This window comes from Erithacus rubecula (assembly GCF_903797595.1).
Source record: "Erithacus rubecula genome assembly, chromosome: 2".
NCBI lineage: Eukaryota > Metazoa > Chordata > Aves > Passeriformes > Muscicapidae > Erithacus > Erithacus rubecula.
In genome coordinates this window covers 63,698,951-63,715,068 of record NC_136685.1, presented here as the reverse complement: position 1 = coordinate 63,715,068, position 16,118 = coordinate 63,698,951, and the positions used below count along the sequence as shown (strand labels likewise).

General features: G+C 34.9%; 1 protein-coding gene across 11 annotated transcripts in view; it reads right to left on the bottom strand.

Annotated features, from left to right (window-relative positions):
- The window catches only part of STXBP5 (syntaxin binding protein 5), a 100,121-nt gene that overhangs the window by 49,073 nt on the left and 34,930 nt on the right, over positions 1–16,118 (bottom strand). For all 11 annotated transcript variants that reach the window (XM_079328220.1, XM_079328212.1, XM_079328216.1 and 8 more), the window contains exons 5-7: positions 10,482–10,616; positions 9,335–9,398; positions 7,312–7,395 (exon numbers count right to left, since the gene is read on the bottom strand). In XM_079328220.1, the coding sequence (XP_079184346.1) occupies positions 7,312–7,395; positions 9,335–9,398; positions 10,482–10,616 (283 nt within the window). The remainder of the gene's footprint in view (positions 1–7,311; positions 7,396–9,334; positions 9,399–10,481; positions 10,617–16,118) is intronic.

The window sequence follows — 16,118 nt, the reverse complement described above, 5'->3', positions numbered from 1 at the left end:
AGATTTTGTTAGACAGATTCTGCCTACCAATATCACATCTAATCATGTAGCTCAGAAACCTACATGCCACACAAGATGTCTCCTAGTGTCAAAGTGAAATAGTCTTGCATAAATACTGACTTTTTTTAAAATTTACCAACATTATATGAAATAAAGCAAGGGGTCAACAAGTTTGAGAGTGCAGACCCAATGAAGAGAAGGTTGCATTTACAAAAGCTCTTGTCACTGACAAAACATCTACAGCATGCTTAGCAATACAGTATCATCAGAACATTTTATATAATCTCCCATATGAAGTCTAACACTGAGAACAGTAGGCAGCCCATAGTGTAAATGGAATAGTTTGATCCACATCTATGTGGAAATAGGTCTTAAGAAACAGTAAGAAAGCAAGTTTCATAAAATAAAGGAAAACTAAATCTGATAAATGATCACTTCTTCCTTTTCTTGAAGAACTGTAAATAGAAGGGAAATGCAACAACCTGTTACTGTTGAAACAGCATTAATGTTCAAGAAGATAAGAAGATCTGAGCACAATGGAGGACTTCTCTCCCTTTCCAAAGGAAGATGGAGGGATAAAAAAAAAATTCTGAAAGAGAACAACGAGCATTTTGGCTTTATGGCTATTTACTGTCTAGTTTTAGTCTCTTTAGTTTTAGAGTCACTTGTTATATTTAGTAATGCAATAAAGTAATTTAGTAAATATTTTTTAAAATATAACTGAAATATATGCTTTATGTTTGTTAAAACAATTCAGCTAACAACTCTATGGGCTGGGTGTGATTAACTTTTGTATAGAGCAATATCCTTTGCCACTACACAATTCACAAATGCTTGTAAGCCTAAAAAATAAAACCAACTCCCTAAGTAGCTTCAGCACAATCTTGAGGTACACAGCAAGGTGGCCTAGTGACAAGACAGTTATAATGAAATAGTAATGAAAAATAACCTTAAGTAGTACTAGTTAGCTGATGGTACTAGTTGTTGACTAGCAAGAGTCTCAATCACCAAAACAAAACTGATCTGAAAAACCATCTCAATACACAAGAGCAAAAAAGATTTGACATTTTTTCCAGGGTTAATATTAGCACTGGAATTTGGAGGAATGCATAAAATAGAAAAATTATGCAGAATCCATTGAATTTGCAAAACTACACAAATCTCCTATGACATTAAAAAACCACGAGGAGTAGTTTAATTTTATTCTACTATTTCAAACAAAACTTACTGATGCAGAATAAAACTCTCAGTTTTAATATTAATTCTCATCATTTTTAAAACTTGCTGTTTAATTTTTGGTACCATAATGCAGTAGTATGCTTGTATCAGCTTGTGCAGCTTTATCTGTGTCTCAATTTTTTTCGTCATATCGGACCAGAAAGTAACTCCTTATAACAAGATTATACCCATTTATCACAGGGGCTTTTTGTTATATTTAAGGCACAAGCCATTTGTATCCATAAGTGGAGTTGTCTGCACAGGTAAACCTTACTGACCTCACTACCATTCTGAGTCCTTCCGCTTACAAACATGAAGCAAATACAGGGAATCTTTACAGGAACTTACACAGAAACTCTAATAAAAAACTAACCAACTTTGTCTAGATAAATCTTTATATTTAATTAATTACTACTGAAGGTTTCTTATTAGAAGTATTTCTACTACCCTCTTCACTTAAATTCAATTTAAGGTACCTGTTCTGGACTCCAAGGAAGTTTGTTTCAAAATTTCTGAGACAGTTATGCATTTTCTGGGGGAATGGGGAATTGAATATTACTTTTTTGAATAACAACACAATTGACCTGGCTGTCCTACATATGCCTAAACTTTATTAGAAATTGTAGAAACTATCCCCGAGTTTTATGTGGAGACAGGCTGTACACAAACACAAAATCAACTCACCATCTGTTGAAGAAAGATTACCACATGTGGAAAAATTATTGCTATGCTGCTTGCAAAGAATGTGAGTATATCTGATTTTAAGAAGGAAACATTTTTACAGCAACTGCAGCAGTTAACTGAGGGAGACTTACATAGGACTGCAAAATGCAACCACAAATATACCTAAAAAGTCTGAGGAACAAATTAAAAGCATTTATATGCAAGACTCCTACAGAAATATCTTAAGTAGATCACTAGCTTTTCAGGAGATTACTGCATATTTTAAAAGATTTTATGAAATTTATTTTTACTTCTGTAATAGCTTGTAAATATCCCTAGAAATAACTATTTGTTCTTGGTACTTTTAAGAGGTACAAAAATTAATAATTTAAATGCAACCCTGCAATTTAAGAGACAAGCTGATCAATAAAGACTCAGGCTTTTATGGTATTTTTCCACCAGGAGAATTTAGCTTTCCACTTCATTAAATACTGATACAAATAATTCCATTCTTTTAAATTTCTACAGGCCTATTCTAGCCCTACAGCTGTTTACATGCATATGATTTTGAAAAGTTTGAGACCACTCTTCTCATCTGTCATGGTTTAACCCCAGCCAGCAGCCAGGCACCAGAGCTGCTCACTCACCAGTAGGATGTGGGAGAGAATCAGAAAAAATGGTACAAACTCGTGGGTTGAGGTAATAACAGCTTAATAATACAATAAAAAGAACTACTTAGCACAACTAAAACATCAGTGTGTTATCCAAGTTATTCATAATGAAACTAAACACACAGCTCTGTGCCAGCTACTAGGAAGAAAATGAAACCTATTCCAGCAAAATCCAGAACAGTGCATGGAGGATTTCAATGACAAACACAAAAGTTATTAATTTAAGTAGTTTACCCTGTTTTCAAGAGAATTTTTTAAATCCAATTTTCTCACACTGAATTTAGACTACTCCAAATATGGAATGCACCAGAGACATTGATAAGTCCTTTCATAATTTGGATTTCTTAATGATCCTTTATTCCCTTGTGACATTAATTGAGCTTGAAATACACTGTGCATGACTGGCAAAGCCCATGATTAGTTGTTCTGTAAACCAGACTTGTTATTTACCATATCTTATCCAGATTTCACAGCCCTATTATGAAAGTCCTTTAATTTCCATGGATATGGGCAGCATTTTTGCTTAAACATGAATGGATGATGATGCTGATGCCTTGCTACAGGTTCATCAAAATATGCAAAGAAAGTATTTTAAAACCTGGGAGTATCTCTGCTAACTCTCTTGTTAACAATCTAAGGAAGGGGAAAAAATACTGCAAAACAAAGAAAACAAACCAAAAGATGCAGCTACTGAGACTTGAATGACAATACATCAAGAAGATTGTTTCAATGGAATGAAATACATTGACACACTTTGGTTTCTGTCAAGTCACATATCAGGGTTGTTTCTCTTTCCCTGTCCTCTTAATTCCACAAGCTACTTTGACATGCTTTTAATGCTCTAAAATAATCTCTTACACTCAACCACGTATCAGAACACTGAGTCTAAAAATAGCAATCTATAATGCATTATAGTTAATGCTGTCAAAGCTTACTTGACATCAGAACAAAACATTACTTGAAGAAGGGACTTGATTATAAGACAAGTTTTAGTTTTCAGAAGTTACAGCTGAGGGATTTGGGAGGTTTTTTTAAGAAGAAGCTAACACTTCAGAAATTTGTTTCATTTCTTGCATGAACATACAGGTTAGGAAATAACTGCAATATAAACTGCATTTCACATAACAAATGCACAGCTTTCTTTCTCTAAATCTCCAATGTCTTCACATAAAAGGCTTAAGAATGGTGCAAAAGGAACTTAGTATTCCTTTTTCATTGAGCCTGCCCAAGACAAAAGGGATGTTTTGAGTAAAGGAATTCAAAGAAATTTTCTAAACAAAAGTCCATTGACAGCTTCAGTTCCACTATGTACAAATAATTTCCTCCAAAATTGCTGAAAAAGAATGTTAGATTTGTGCACTATTCTAACTAATTCTAAATATTCAAAATATTATGTTAAAAGAAAAAAATAAACGCCACTAAATTACGGATTTAATTCACAATATAGAAAGATCAAGTACAAATTATAACTACATTCCCCAAATATTCCTGTAAGTAGAATGTTCTGGAGGGAAGAATGTGCCAGCAATCAGCACTAACCCTAATCATGACCTAGAGCTGTGTCCCCCAGTCATGTTTAATGTCAGCCACCTGCTCCTGTCCTTGGGATGAATGTCCTAGTGTCGTTGTGCTGCAGCTATTAGCTCAGAGTGCTGGGAAGGCACAAGTGTTCAGACAGGAAGAAAGTGTGCATAGTGTTCCATTAACCTGGCTTTCAGGCAACAAATGAGACTGTCCTACCATAACATGAGAATTTGCTTCGAGAAAGCCTCCTAAAAGTCAGGCCATTGGAAATGAAACCAAGCAGGAAGCTACAAACCCATATAATTGGATTCAATGTCTTCCCTCAGGAAATAACAGATATGTTTCCACAAACCTCTGAACACACAGGGATTTTGACCCTCATTTTGATCTTCTCTGCTACGTAAAAAAGGATGACATTTGGATCCCTGCACACATCTGAAATTTTGAGTTAAGAAAGTTACATCAAATGATGACGAAAGACTGCACAGACCTTCAAGTTACATGCACTAAGAATAACATCAACTACAAAGTGATGAGAGAGGAGGAAACCAACCCAATTGTAAAGTTTCTAGCTAACATTCTTTATGGTATCAATATCGTGGTGACCCTATTCATGATGCTTCAGGAAGACTAGCCACACACTAAAATGGCAAGTGTGACAAGATCAGACTAAGTACCTCTCTTCTTCCTGGTTGTCAACTCCTCACTCAGCAGAGCTCTCATCAAGAACAAGTGGAGAACCAAGAGTATAAATCCTGACGCTCCTGTTACGGGGCAGAATGTCACATGCATTACCATCTGTGAGAGAAGAGGTGAAGCATGTTGTGACATTAGATGCTCCCTGTCCCTTAAGGGTAGGTTAGCACACACGTTCATGATGGAGCACAGCTCTTACAGGCAGTGCATGAAAGAAGCTCTCCAACAACACCACAAAACCAGAAAGTCAAGAAGAAACTAGCCAGAAAGATTCTCTGCACAGAAACATTCAAATTCATGCAGTTTGTTTGCAGAAACAAAATGGCAAAGAACCTTCTTAGCTCTGCATCACACTAACCAGAGACAAAGGATATCTCCTGAGACAAGGCATTGCTCCACTGTTCCACTCTGAGTCTTCTGTGTGCACACTCTCGTGAGCAAGGAAACCACTACATTACCAGATTGTCATTTTCTTCTCTTCCATTCCTAACCATCCCCAAGTTATGATACGCACATTTCTTTACCAAGGGTCAGACCTGAAATATTTCATTACCTTTTGTGCAACCAAAACTCCAAACTGAACACCTAGATGCATCCACTTCTAAATTCCAAAGAAAACCAAAGCTGTAACATCTCAACTGCTCACTGATCTCTGCAGCCTCTCAAGTCAGAATGGGTTCCAAAAAGTATTGAGACAGACATTTTTTTGCACTAAAGGAAAAAAACCTCAAGTATAATCAGCATAGTGCCTACCTTAGGTAAATTTCTAGAAACCACAACAAAATTTTGAGTAAAGAACAAAGTTAATTGATATATGGATGAATATAATACACCAGATAGAGGCAGTCAACATGCTTTTTGTGAGAAGTAATTAGAGTCAAACAAACCTCCAAGAATGGTAACAGGCATGAGGTTCATGGAAACACCCACTTAAGCTGTCTATAAAATTTTCAAAGTCCTTCAGTAATGTATCTGAAAGGAAGCTAAAAGTAAATAGACTAGATATCTTTGAACATATAAATAACTGGTTAGGAAGTAAAGCAATCTGGAATAAAGACAGGCTGGCACTAATTGATTAGTTCATGGATGAAGCTAAATGGTAGAGACCCTCAGGGAACAACACTGCTCAGTTTATTCATAAGCAACTTGGAAAACTAGAATAACAATATTAAGACAGTAAAGTCTGCTGACAGTACCAAACCACATTCAAGCAGAAATCAGGATTTCAGTGAAAAACTGCAGAAAGACTTTAATTTTTACTGTCCAACTATGTCAATGAAAAATGATGTGCAAATGTCAGGACTTTGACCTGACAAGTGACACCTGAAGAATGAGTCTCTGGTTTTACAGTTTTAAGGAAGCATCTGCTTTATGCTTGCAGCATCAGAAGCCTAATCCAATATAAAGATCAAGATAAAAAGAAAACAAGTCCAAAGACAATTATTCCACGTGATAAATGCAGTGTGCCTGCATCTTCATATATACTATGGTGCTGTGTTTCTGTTTTATAAAAGAAAGACAACATAGAATGGTTAAAAAAGTTAGAGAAGAACACAACAAGTAAGAGGTTTAAGAAGAAAAAGACAATGAAGAATGACTAAATCTATGAAAAAAAATATAAAGGGAATTAACTCGGTTCATGCAATGAAAATGGAAGGGAGAAAAATTGTTCTTTGCATAACACACTCTCAGGCTTACATATGGACATTTCTGATGATCTAAGGCTTACATTCCTTCAGAGCCTCCCCCTCCAAGCAAACTCTTGATTGGTAGAATACACACAAGTACAAGTACTGAGCCAGAGCAAAACCCAACAACCCTGCCTCTCCTCCCCCAAAAACCCTGAAGCTGGTACTGAACAAAGCCATTTTAGAGTCAACAAAATGTAATCAAGACCAATTTTATATTAATTTAAGTGAAATACATCAACTTGCATATTATGATGACTCATTTTTCTTAATTTCAGTCTTTCAAAAAGTCTATTTTCTCAAGAATCAAGTTTTAAAGAAATGAATGCCACCTAATACCATTAGCTTTTTAAACCTTCCCCAGTTTTATTTCAAAGAGAATTGATCTTGATCTTATTCTACAGAGCAAAGGTTGTTAGAGAAATGTTGTAGTGAGATTATTTATTTGGTTTCTTCCCCTGCCCTTTCCTTTTGCAGTTCCCAGAACATGTGAGAGATTCCATGTTACAGAAATTGCTAAACCATCTAGTTTCAACTTAAGCCCTTAACACAGGTCAAAGTCACACAACTAAAAGAAAGAAGATCTAAAAGCTTAGTGAAGAAATCCAATCCATGTCACCACTCACTAGTTTACAAACCAATTCAGTGAAGTTATTTGGTCTGAAGTTTATTATCCAAGCCCTACTAGAGGGCTCTAGTTCTTCTAGAGAAAACTTCAGTACGTGGAATTTCAAAGAGACCTACTTATTGATCTATTGGTGTCAGAAGCAGGAGATGAAAAAATAATAAAACTCACTATTCGAGTAGTGAATTATATCCTCAGAGTAAGTAATGCAGAAGAAAAATGTTACCTCATCATGTGTATATCTGTAATCTGCCTTCTTTGACTTCAGGTCCCATAATACCACCGTCCCAGATTCAAAGCCAATCAGAAGCTGCATTAAGAAGATAAATTAATTTTTTATAAGGAAAAGCAAAATGGTATCATGTGCAATAACTGAAGTGCTCATCCCAAAAGATAGCCACTATAATACTACATATAGTAACTGCAAGTAATTATAAAAACAAAAATTAAAGAATGAAGGCCTCAATGTTAGAAAGGTTTGCTTTGTACTTATTGCTCTCAAGTGTCAGAAAATAAAATGGACATTCATACAAAATTAGAGAAAAACAAAAGCATCCTTTTGAAGATTACTTGGAAATCACTTTGATTTGCAGGAAAGTCTATATTAAATGTTGCTATGTGTATTCCACCCTGAATGAAAATAAGGGGTGTTGAAAAGGAGAACTTTATTGTGCATTTTCCTCATTGGAATTTGGTCTGCTTAGATTTGCTGGAAGAACACAATATTCCCTCTGAAGTTCTCAGTAAGAGTTCATTGTCTATAAGAAACTATGTACTATGACTTTTCTCTGTATTTTAATCACAACTGAAATAACTGCCTGAAGAAACATCAGAAACATTATTTTTGTCATAGAAGGAAAGCTAAATAAACAAAAGTAGATAATTTCTCAAGCAATTTTTTTTGCAAGAAGCAAGTTTAAACCTTTACTGCAGGCAGTGAAGATTCAAATTGCTCATAATAGCTGGTCTGATACATTGCTGAGTATCTAAGTGTTTAGCTCTCCTATCTTAAGTGCTACTTCTCTAAATGGAAAAAAAAAAAAAACCCCAAATCATGGCCAACATAAGGCAGTAGTTCCAATCAAGTGCCATACCTAGAGGTTTTGCCTGGACAGTCTTCTAAGTATGTTAAGATTTTCAAGGTGTACAGTTGTCTCTAGTGCAAAAATAACAGATCTCCTACTAAGCTTTCAAATAAAATATTTCATGTCTTTTGGTGCTATACAGCACTAAAATGTCATAAATATTATACATGTTTGATCTAGTAAAAGTGAATATTCAATTTTTCCCATTAACTTTATTTATACCATTATTTTTAATTACCTTGCCTACCATATACCATATATTATAATTTTTATATCTTAACTTAAAATATTAGAAAAACCACTGTGATTAGAAAGCTAAAAGCGTGAAGAAATTTTAAAAGTGCATACATAGGGACTTTTGCAACTACACAGGCAGTACAGTGCTTTCTTATGAGAAACAAGAAAAGCATAAGGTCAGATTTCAAAACACTGACTGATAGCCTGATGAATAAAACCAGTAATTTTTAAATTTCAGTTGACAATAATTAGATGTGGGGTGGGATACATCAAAATAAATTGATCACTTGTATTTCCTGAATTTACAACAGCTTCATTGCATTTGTATGCTAGAGTCCATAACATCTTTTTCACATCTTTTTGTTTTCTGAAATACGTTGTTTTTAGGCCAGTGTCATTAGAAAACAGCACCTAGGGATAATAATAAATGGCCTTAATATGGGAGTATGAGTTAGATGCCAAATTCCACAAAACCTTGTCTCAGATAGGTTAATCCAAAGACAAACTACATGGTATTCTACATAAATATGCAACATAAATAAGCATTTTAAAGTTGCAAAATAACACCCAAGAGCATAGTAAAGTGGAATTAATTTCCATCATGCCTTTAGCACTCTAATTATGTTTGGTGGGTTTTTTTGGTAACATCTTAATTTTTATCACCATATGTAAAATTCTTCACTTTTATTTCCAAAAATTTTGTAGTAATAATTTTCATCTGTATTTTCAAATATTTCCAGTTACAAGATGATTTATTCCAGCAATGTATCCTACAGTCATGTTTGTACCTTTCTTTGTATTACTTTCAGGGCCTAAAACCTTCATCATTGTCATATACTTAATTCCTCTTTAAATAATAGTGGTATATATACTTTAAAAATTCTTGTTTTGAAAATAACATATTGAAGAGTCCTTAAAATATCCTACCTTTCCTTCATCCATTGGATTGTCACTGATGTGGACAACAGGTCCTGGGTGAGATTTGGATGACCTAAAAAAGAAATATTTCCATTAAAAACAACTGTTACCTGCCCTAAATGGTATCTCAAAATAATTGGAAGTTTCAGCAGATAGAGATTACATATAAGCATGTTGTGACATTTCAAAATGGAGTTACTTTTACTTTTCTCTTCAAGCTCATAAATACTGTGTCTGTTTATAGACAGCTTCTGTCTTAAGGAAAGACTAATTTGCTGCCTATTAACAAAAAATTTACCATTCACTTAAAACAGTTTATTTTAACATCTGTTGTTAGAGAATTGACACAGTAGGATAAAATGTTTACTTTTACACTGAAATACAGGTTTTGCCATCATTCATAAACTGTCCAAATTGGCCATTGTTACAATAACACACAATTAACACTTTCTGTTGACTTCTTGCTGTTGAAGAAGATAAACTAATAAAGAGCAGTTTGCTTCAACACCCTTTGGCAAGTGATGAACTTCATGTATTTTTGAAAAAACACAAACTGAGAACAAAACACCAGCACAGGAAGAGCAGCACACAATTACAACTTTCCCCCCACAAACCACTATATTTGTACATACAATTTTGACATTAAAAAAAAAAAAAGAGGTGCAGTAACAATAGCTATAAAATGTATTTTGCTCTTGGAAAAGTCTTATTTAAATTTGAATTTCAGAAAGTCACTTCCAACTCAGAATGCATTATCTTTACACTTTGGTCTTTAATCCCCAGCTGTAGAAGTGACATGTGTGCCCAAGTACCAGCCACACTATATTTTAACATGTGTTTTTTTTCTTCTATTTTATCCCCACACATAGTGATTTTTGCATCTATTTCTATACTGTCTGTTTTGTCTATTTCCACGTCTATCCTAGGAACTCTGATAAAATACTGCAAAAAGGCAAAAAAAAATATTAGCATTAGCACGCCAAATTCTTGAAAATAAAAATTATCTATGTGAGTATGTACTTTAATAGTGTAGGCAGTGCAGTAAGATGAATATGGAGGCCTCTCTAGATAACAATGACATTCCTGCAACTGATGATAGCAACATCTGGGATACTACTGTTTTTTCCCCTCCACATACAACACTTGGTAAACTCACAGTTCAATGGCTTTATTCCACATGATGACATAGCCTGAGAGAGTAAATGATTCCACATTGACAATGTGAATGTTTCCTCTTTCGGTGCCCACATATAGCCATTTGCTTTGGAAAGGCAGGTGGCAAAATGTTATCCTGAAAGAGAAAGCCACCAAAAAGGAATTAAGGAAATGTCTTTTTGATATCCTACACTTGAAGGTCTGTGCTGTCAAAGGGTAGAAATAAGGCAATAGGCAAACAGGAATATATAAGATGGGTTTGAGGTAAAAGTAGAAAAGCCAGTACATGACCAAAGTAAGAGATGAACAAAGTAGAACCTTAGGCTGAATTATAAACAAATAGAAAGCAAGGTATTCTAAAACTCATAAATCTTTTTTTTTTTTAATGAAATTACAGACACCTTTAAAAATTATCATTTTGAATGTGTTTGATTGCTGTCACATCAAATGTAAAATACAATACTCCTATAGTCTCTAAAACTGCCTTTGGAATCTATGTACTTTCAAGTTTTAAAGAATAAAGGAAGTTGTCATATGCAAATGAGGCTGATTTCAAATAAGATGACAGACAAAAGACATAACTCAAAACAAGTAATCCAAATTAATGCCTAAAAAGCAAAATTTCAAATAAACCTAAACAATCACAAAAATAATTTTTAAAGTAGTTTAAATTTCAGGCTGTAACATTTCAATCATGTTTTAATTTTCTGCCTCTTAGTTTTTTCTTCTGCTGTAAGGGAGTATCTGCACAAGACTCAACAGCTAATAACTATGTTCTAGCACTGCAGCTCCAGCACAAATACTAGCATTTGAAAACGTGATTATTTCTGCCCCCTTGGGTATTGTTAACTATTTCTTCAATATAAGGAAATGTCTGAACATAGTGACAGAATACTAATTCAAAATTGGAATCTAGAAACTTTCTGGAAACTCTAAACCATTTCAATCTGACACAGTCTGACATGGAAAGAAATTGCCAAATTACTTAGCTATCAAACTTGGGCTTTCAGAAATGCTTTAGTGATAAGCTAAAACAATTATTCAACGAGAATTTGTTCTGTCGGCTCTAATCCTTAGCTTTACAATTTTTTTGTTCTTGTTTTCTCCCAATTGGATTGCTTATTGCCAAATCCATGCATCACTTCACAAGCCAGTTAAGTATTTAGGCAAAGAACAGCTTTAGATCTTTTGCATTAGATGCTGCCTATGCACACCAATTTGAGCTGAAAGGAAAGGCTAATAGCAGCAAAGAGAGAAATTGCTCTGGCTGAAGAGATGTTAATTTGCACTGCAGGTTTCAAAAGTTAAAACTTCTGTAGTGATACTACCTGGATCTAGAAGTATACCATTTTGGGAGTTTTTCACTTATTTCTTCCTAATTAGGAAATGGACTTTGCTCAAACAAGTGCCTCATCTATCTGCTTTCCAACTCAATTTCTTGTCCTTGAGTATTTATGCCAAAAGGCTGCACTAACTCTTTCATTGATGTTTGACAGAAAAAAATACTACATACATGACTTGAAATGCCCTTCTGACTCAACTTGAGGAGGTTGTAACACATTCAACTAAACACACTAATCCACAACCACCACAAGTTGAAAACTTGTGTTTCTCCAACATCCTTTTAAAAAGAGTATTTGAATGGAAGCTAAATCACATGCATTGGTACACATTCTTCCTAGGCAGGCAGTCACTGTATATAAAGATACAGCATAAACATAAACCTTCAGCATTCTGCAACACCACAGCAGCTTTTTGTGCCAGCATTCCACATGCCAGAAGCAGCTGGCAATCAGATCATTTGGATCCAAAACCATGGCCTACCAGCCAGAAAAAATAATCAGTAGCAGGATTGTAGGCTTGCCTTGATTAGCAAGTTAATATTGTTAATTAAAATTGTCCAACACTTTAGTTATGAAAACCAATCTATTTTACATCATTTGAAGTGGGCAAAAATAAAAGTTGGGCCTTCAGCTTTGACTGCTGTAGCCCAAGGGTAACATTTAAAGAAGTTCCTCAGTGTTCCTGATACTCTTCTAGAATATGCAGGCATATTCAATTTACTGTCTCCTTAGTGCAATTGAGATGAATTTTGTCAAGAGTTAGCAAACAATGAAGTGATTCCATGCCAATGGTAAACGAACAGAACAAATAGCTTCACAAAATATTTACAAACTCTCAAAGGCAGGAGATTGAAGACTTATAAATTGTAAAGAATAGGCACATAACAGAGTTCTTAACCTTATTCTTCAGATTATTTTACCATTCTTCTACAATCAGACTTGTGTGATTTTTCTATAAACTTAAAAAAATATTGCTAGATCTTCTATTTCACAGAAATGAATAGCATGCTGATCCTGCTACAAAAACCAACATTTCTCCCTGAATGTAGTAAATGCTATTCCATTTGCACATAAAAAATATATTTAGTACTTTATCCTCTTAATAGAAAAACTGTCTTCCAACTTCAGAAATTCAACTATATTTTGACTCAATGACTCAGTTCAGACAACTGCATTTATTTTAAAAATTTGCAGAATAATATTTCCAACTCCAAAGTTCATGCACTGAGCTTCTCTCCTCACTGATTCAGGTTTAACATTTAGCTATGTATATTTTTAACAGCTTTGGAAGTGTTACAGGCCTCTTAAAAACTAAAAATCAGTGAAGCCAGGACCATCTGAATGGCCAGCAGCCTTGTTTATTCTGCTAAGAATTGGACTGATGATTGAAGAGATTCAAATTGCTTTTGGAGGATAGAAACAAAGGTTAGAGTGCTCTTGATGGTGATGCAATACTTGCTTATTTGACACTTGGCCACAGACAGCTTTTTTATTTTTCTGAAAAATGAAGATTTTTTTTTCCAGAAACCTATCTTTTTGCCATAATATTAGAACATACTTAATCCATAATGTATTTTAAGATCAACAGAAGCAGAATTGGCCAAATAATCCTCTAGCCATTTCTACACCTAGAGCAGCCTTCCCCCTCTCTCCCTACCCACAAATGGATATATACATTAGTGGAAAATATAACCAATTGTTGAGAACACATCATAGACTAACACAAAATGCTTTCATCTGTCGTCTTTCTTGCACACAAACCCCAGCTGCCCGAAGACAATGCAGCAGTCAAAAGCAGACTACCACACTTTTCTCCTCAGCAAACCATTCTGCCCAAAAATACTGAAATAGAAGCATCTAGGATTTAAAATCGTCCAGTTTTGTACTTCTGAAGAGACAGCCTGGAATTGTCTGAGCCAGCAGACACAGAAAGCAAGCTTTTGCAGGCAGTTCTTTCATGGCACAGCAGATTCCTCATGCTGTCTCCAAGGCAATTTCAGCTCCCTCAGTAAGTGTAGTGCATTTAGTGAAACAGACCAAAGTTTTAGCATAAACCAGTACTGGGCACAGCATGTCATTTCAAATATTTCACTTTCCCATATCTTCACAAAGAGAAAGATCCCTTTATAGGAAAAAAAAAAAAAAAAAAAAAAAAAAAAAAAAAAAAAAAAGCTTTAAGGAGATTTATTTTGTTCAATGTGAAATCTACAGCAAGATTTTAGTATAAACTAACATCACCACAAAAATGAGGCACTGTTATAAAAGCCCAAAGCAGTCAGCATAGTTTTAATTTCTCCTGTAGCTGCAATTCGCTGTAAGCACAAAATCTTCTTCATCACACATGTTTGCAAAGCTGCTTTCTGCCCACCCCTCAAAAAAAAAACAAAACAAAAAAAAAAACCTCAGGATTTTTCTTTCTTGCAAAATGAATTTGTAAGAGTTGAAACAATAACTCAAGAAAACAAAATTATATACAGAAAAGCAAGAGTCACACCCACAGCGAAAAATAATAGTAAAATATTTACTGTTCTTAAGCTAATTAAAATTAATTTAGGATATTGCTTATGAGAGTGTCTTAGAAATGACAGGAGATTCTTTGATGAGATTTTTTGTAAACCTGCTGAAAGTATTCCCTTTCTTAACTGCAGACCATGTATATTTTCTGATAAACTGTCAAAAGCACAAAAAATCTTAACTGCTGCTGTTACACAACATATATCAAGACAATTAATACAGCAAGTGATAATACTCCTTACAGGAATTTAATTACAGAAATATTAAAGAACACAACTTATTAAATTAATACATTATTCAAAGACTTGGGTTTTTAAGAGGAAAAATTAAGAAAAAATGGCAGACTGTTAACTTGACTGTACTATTATGACAGCAGAAATCCTTCTAAATTAATCTTTACCTTTACCTAGTATACTGCATTATGAAGCATTATACATTCTTCAGAATTTTTCACTGCTTTAACAAAGCACAGTGACAAATACTTTGAAGTATGACAAACTGATAACAGGTTTTATTGTTAAGTCACTAAAATATTTATAGTGCCTCAAACTATCATTATAGGTCTGCAGTAACTGTAAGTACACAGCTGCTTAGATCATTATTATATAAACAAAATAAAAGCAAAAGATTAAGCTATCAAAGCCATATTCTGCACACCTTTATCCTCAACCTTTCACATATGAGATAGCACCACAAAATTCAGAAGCTGAGAAGTTTAATTCTGATGTTAGACTCCACATCCATGGACTCTTGTCAAAGTCCTCCATGGACTTAAAAAGTCAAAAGCCAGTGTCAAAATGACATACTGATTGAAGCAAGCAGTAGCTTTGATATCACCTGACTGCTGCAGAAGGGTCTTTTTCCACATCTGATAACTTCAATAAGCTTAGAACACCTACCTGTACAAAAAAGGCCTCAAAGACCAGAAGACATATGCAGAGGAAGAAATCCTCAATGCATCCCAAAAATGCCCCACTAAAAGAAGATGTGGGCAAATGCAGTATATCATAGGAACCGAAGCAGGTACTTCAATTCCATTTATATCCCTCAACAGGAGATATATATCTCAATTCAACAGGACCCCAAATGGTGCTTCCCCAAATCCACTGACTTGAAGGGCTACCTCTTCAGACAGCTGAGAAGGACCTGTCTTCAGTAGCTGAGCTGTGGTAGACTCCAGCGTCAAGATGGAGTAAGCATGTGTCAAAGCAAGAGACTCAAGTACCTTGGGATGACACAAAAAGTAACCAGACCACTGGCATATCAGACACACCAAGAGGAGTTCACAAACATATGGTGCAGGGTATTTGATCAGCAGCAATAAAGTTTCAGATTTTTAGAGTGGCTCTTAGTTTTCTAATCAGTTGCCTCAAAAGGCATGTGGGGAGTCACAACCTCAGACCAAAGAAAAAAATGGCCATGTCAGAGATGTAGCCCTACCACACAAGACAGAAAAATTATTCCCATCACTGATAGAGAAGCCTGCCATTTAGGCATAACTTGAAGACTAGAGGTCAAATTCTGCCCATCAAAATGGCATTTGGCCAGTATATGCCTCATATCACTGTGAAAGTCAATGTGAAAAAGTATAGCTAACAGGACAACTGAGGTAATTTAAAAATCGTTTCTCCAAAATCTGAAATTTCTGTGATAGGTCTCAGGATTTTGGTTCTGCCTCAGTGCTAAAGGCAGCAGAAGGCAGCTGATACAACTTCAGTTCCATCAACCACACTGACATATGGAACTTTGCATGCATGCATGGCCTCAAGAAAACATTTTTC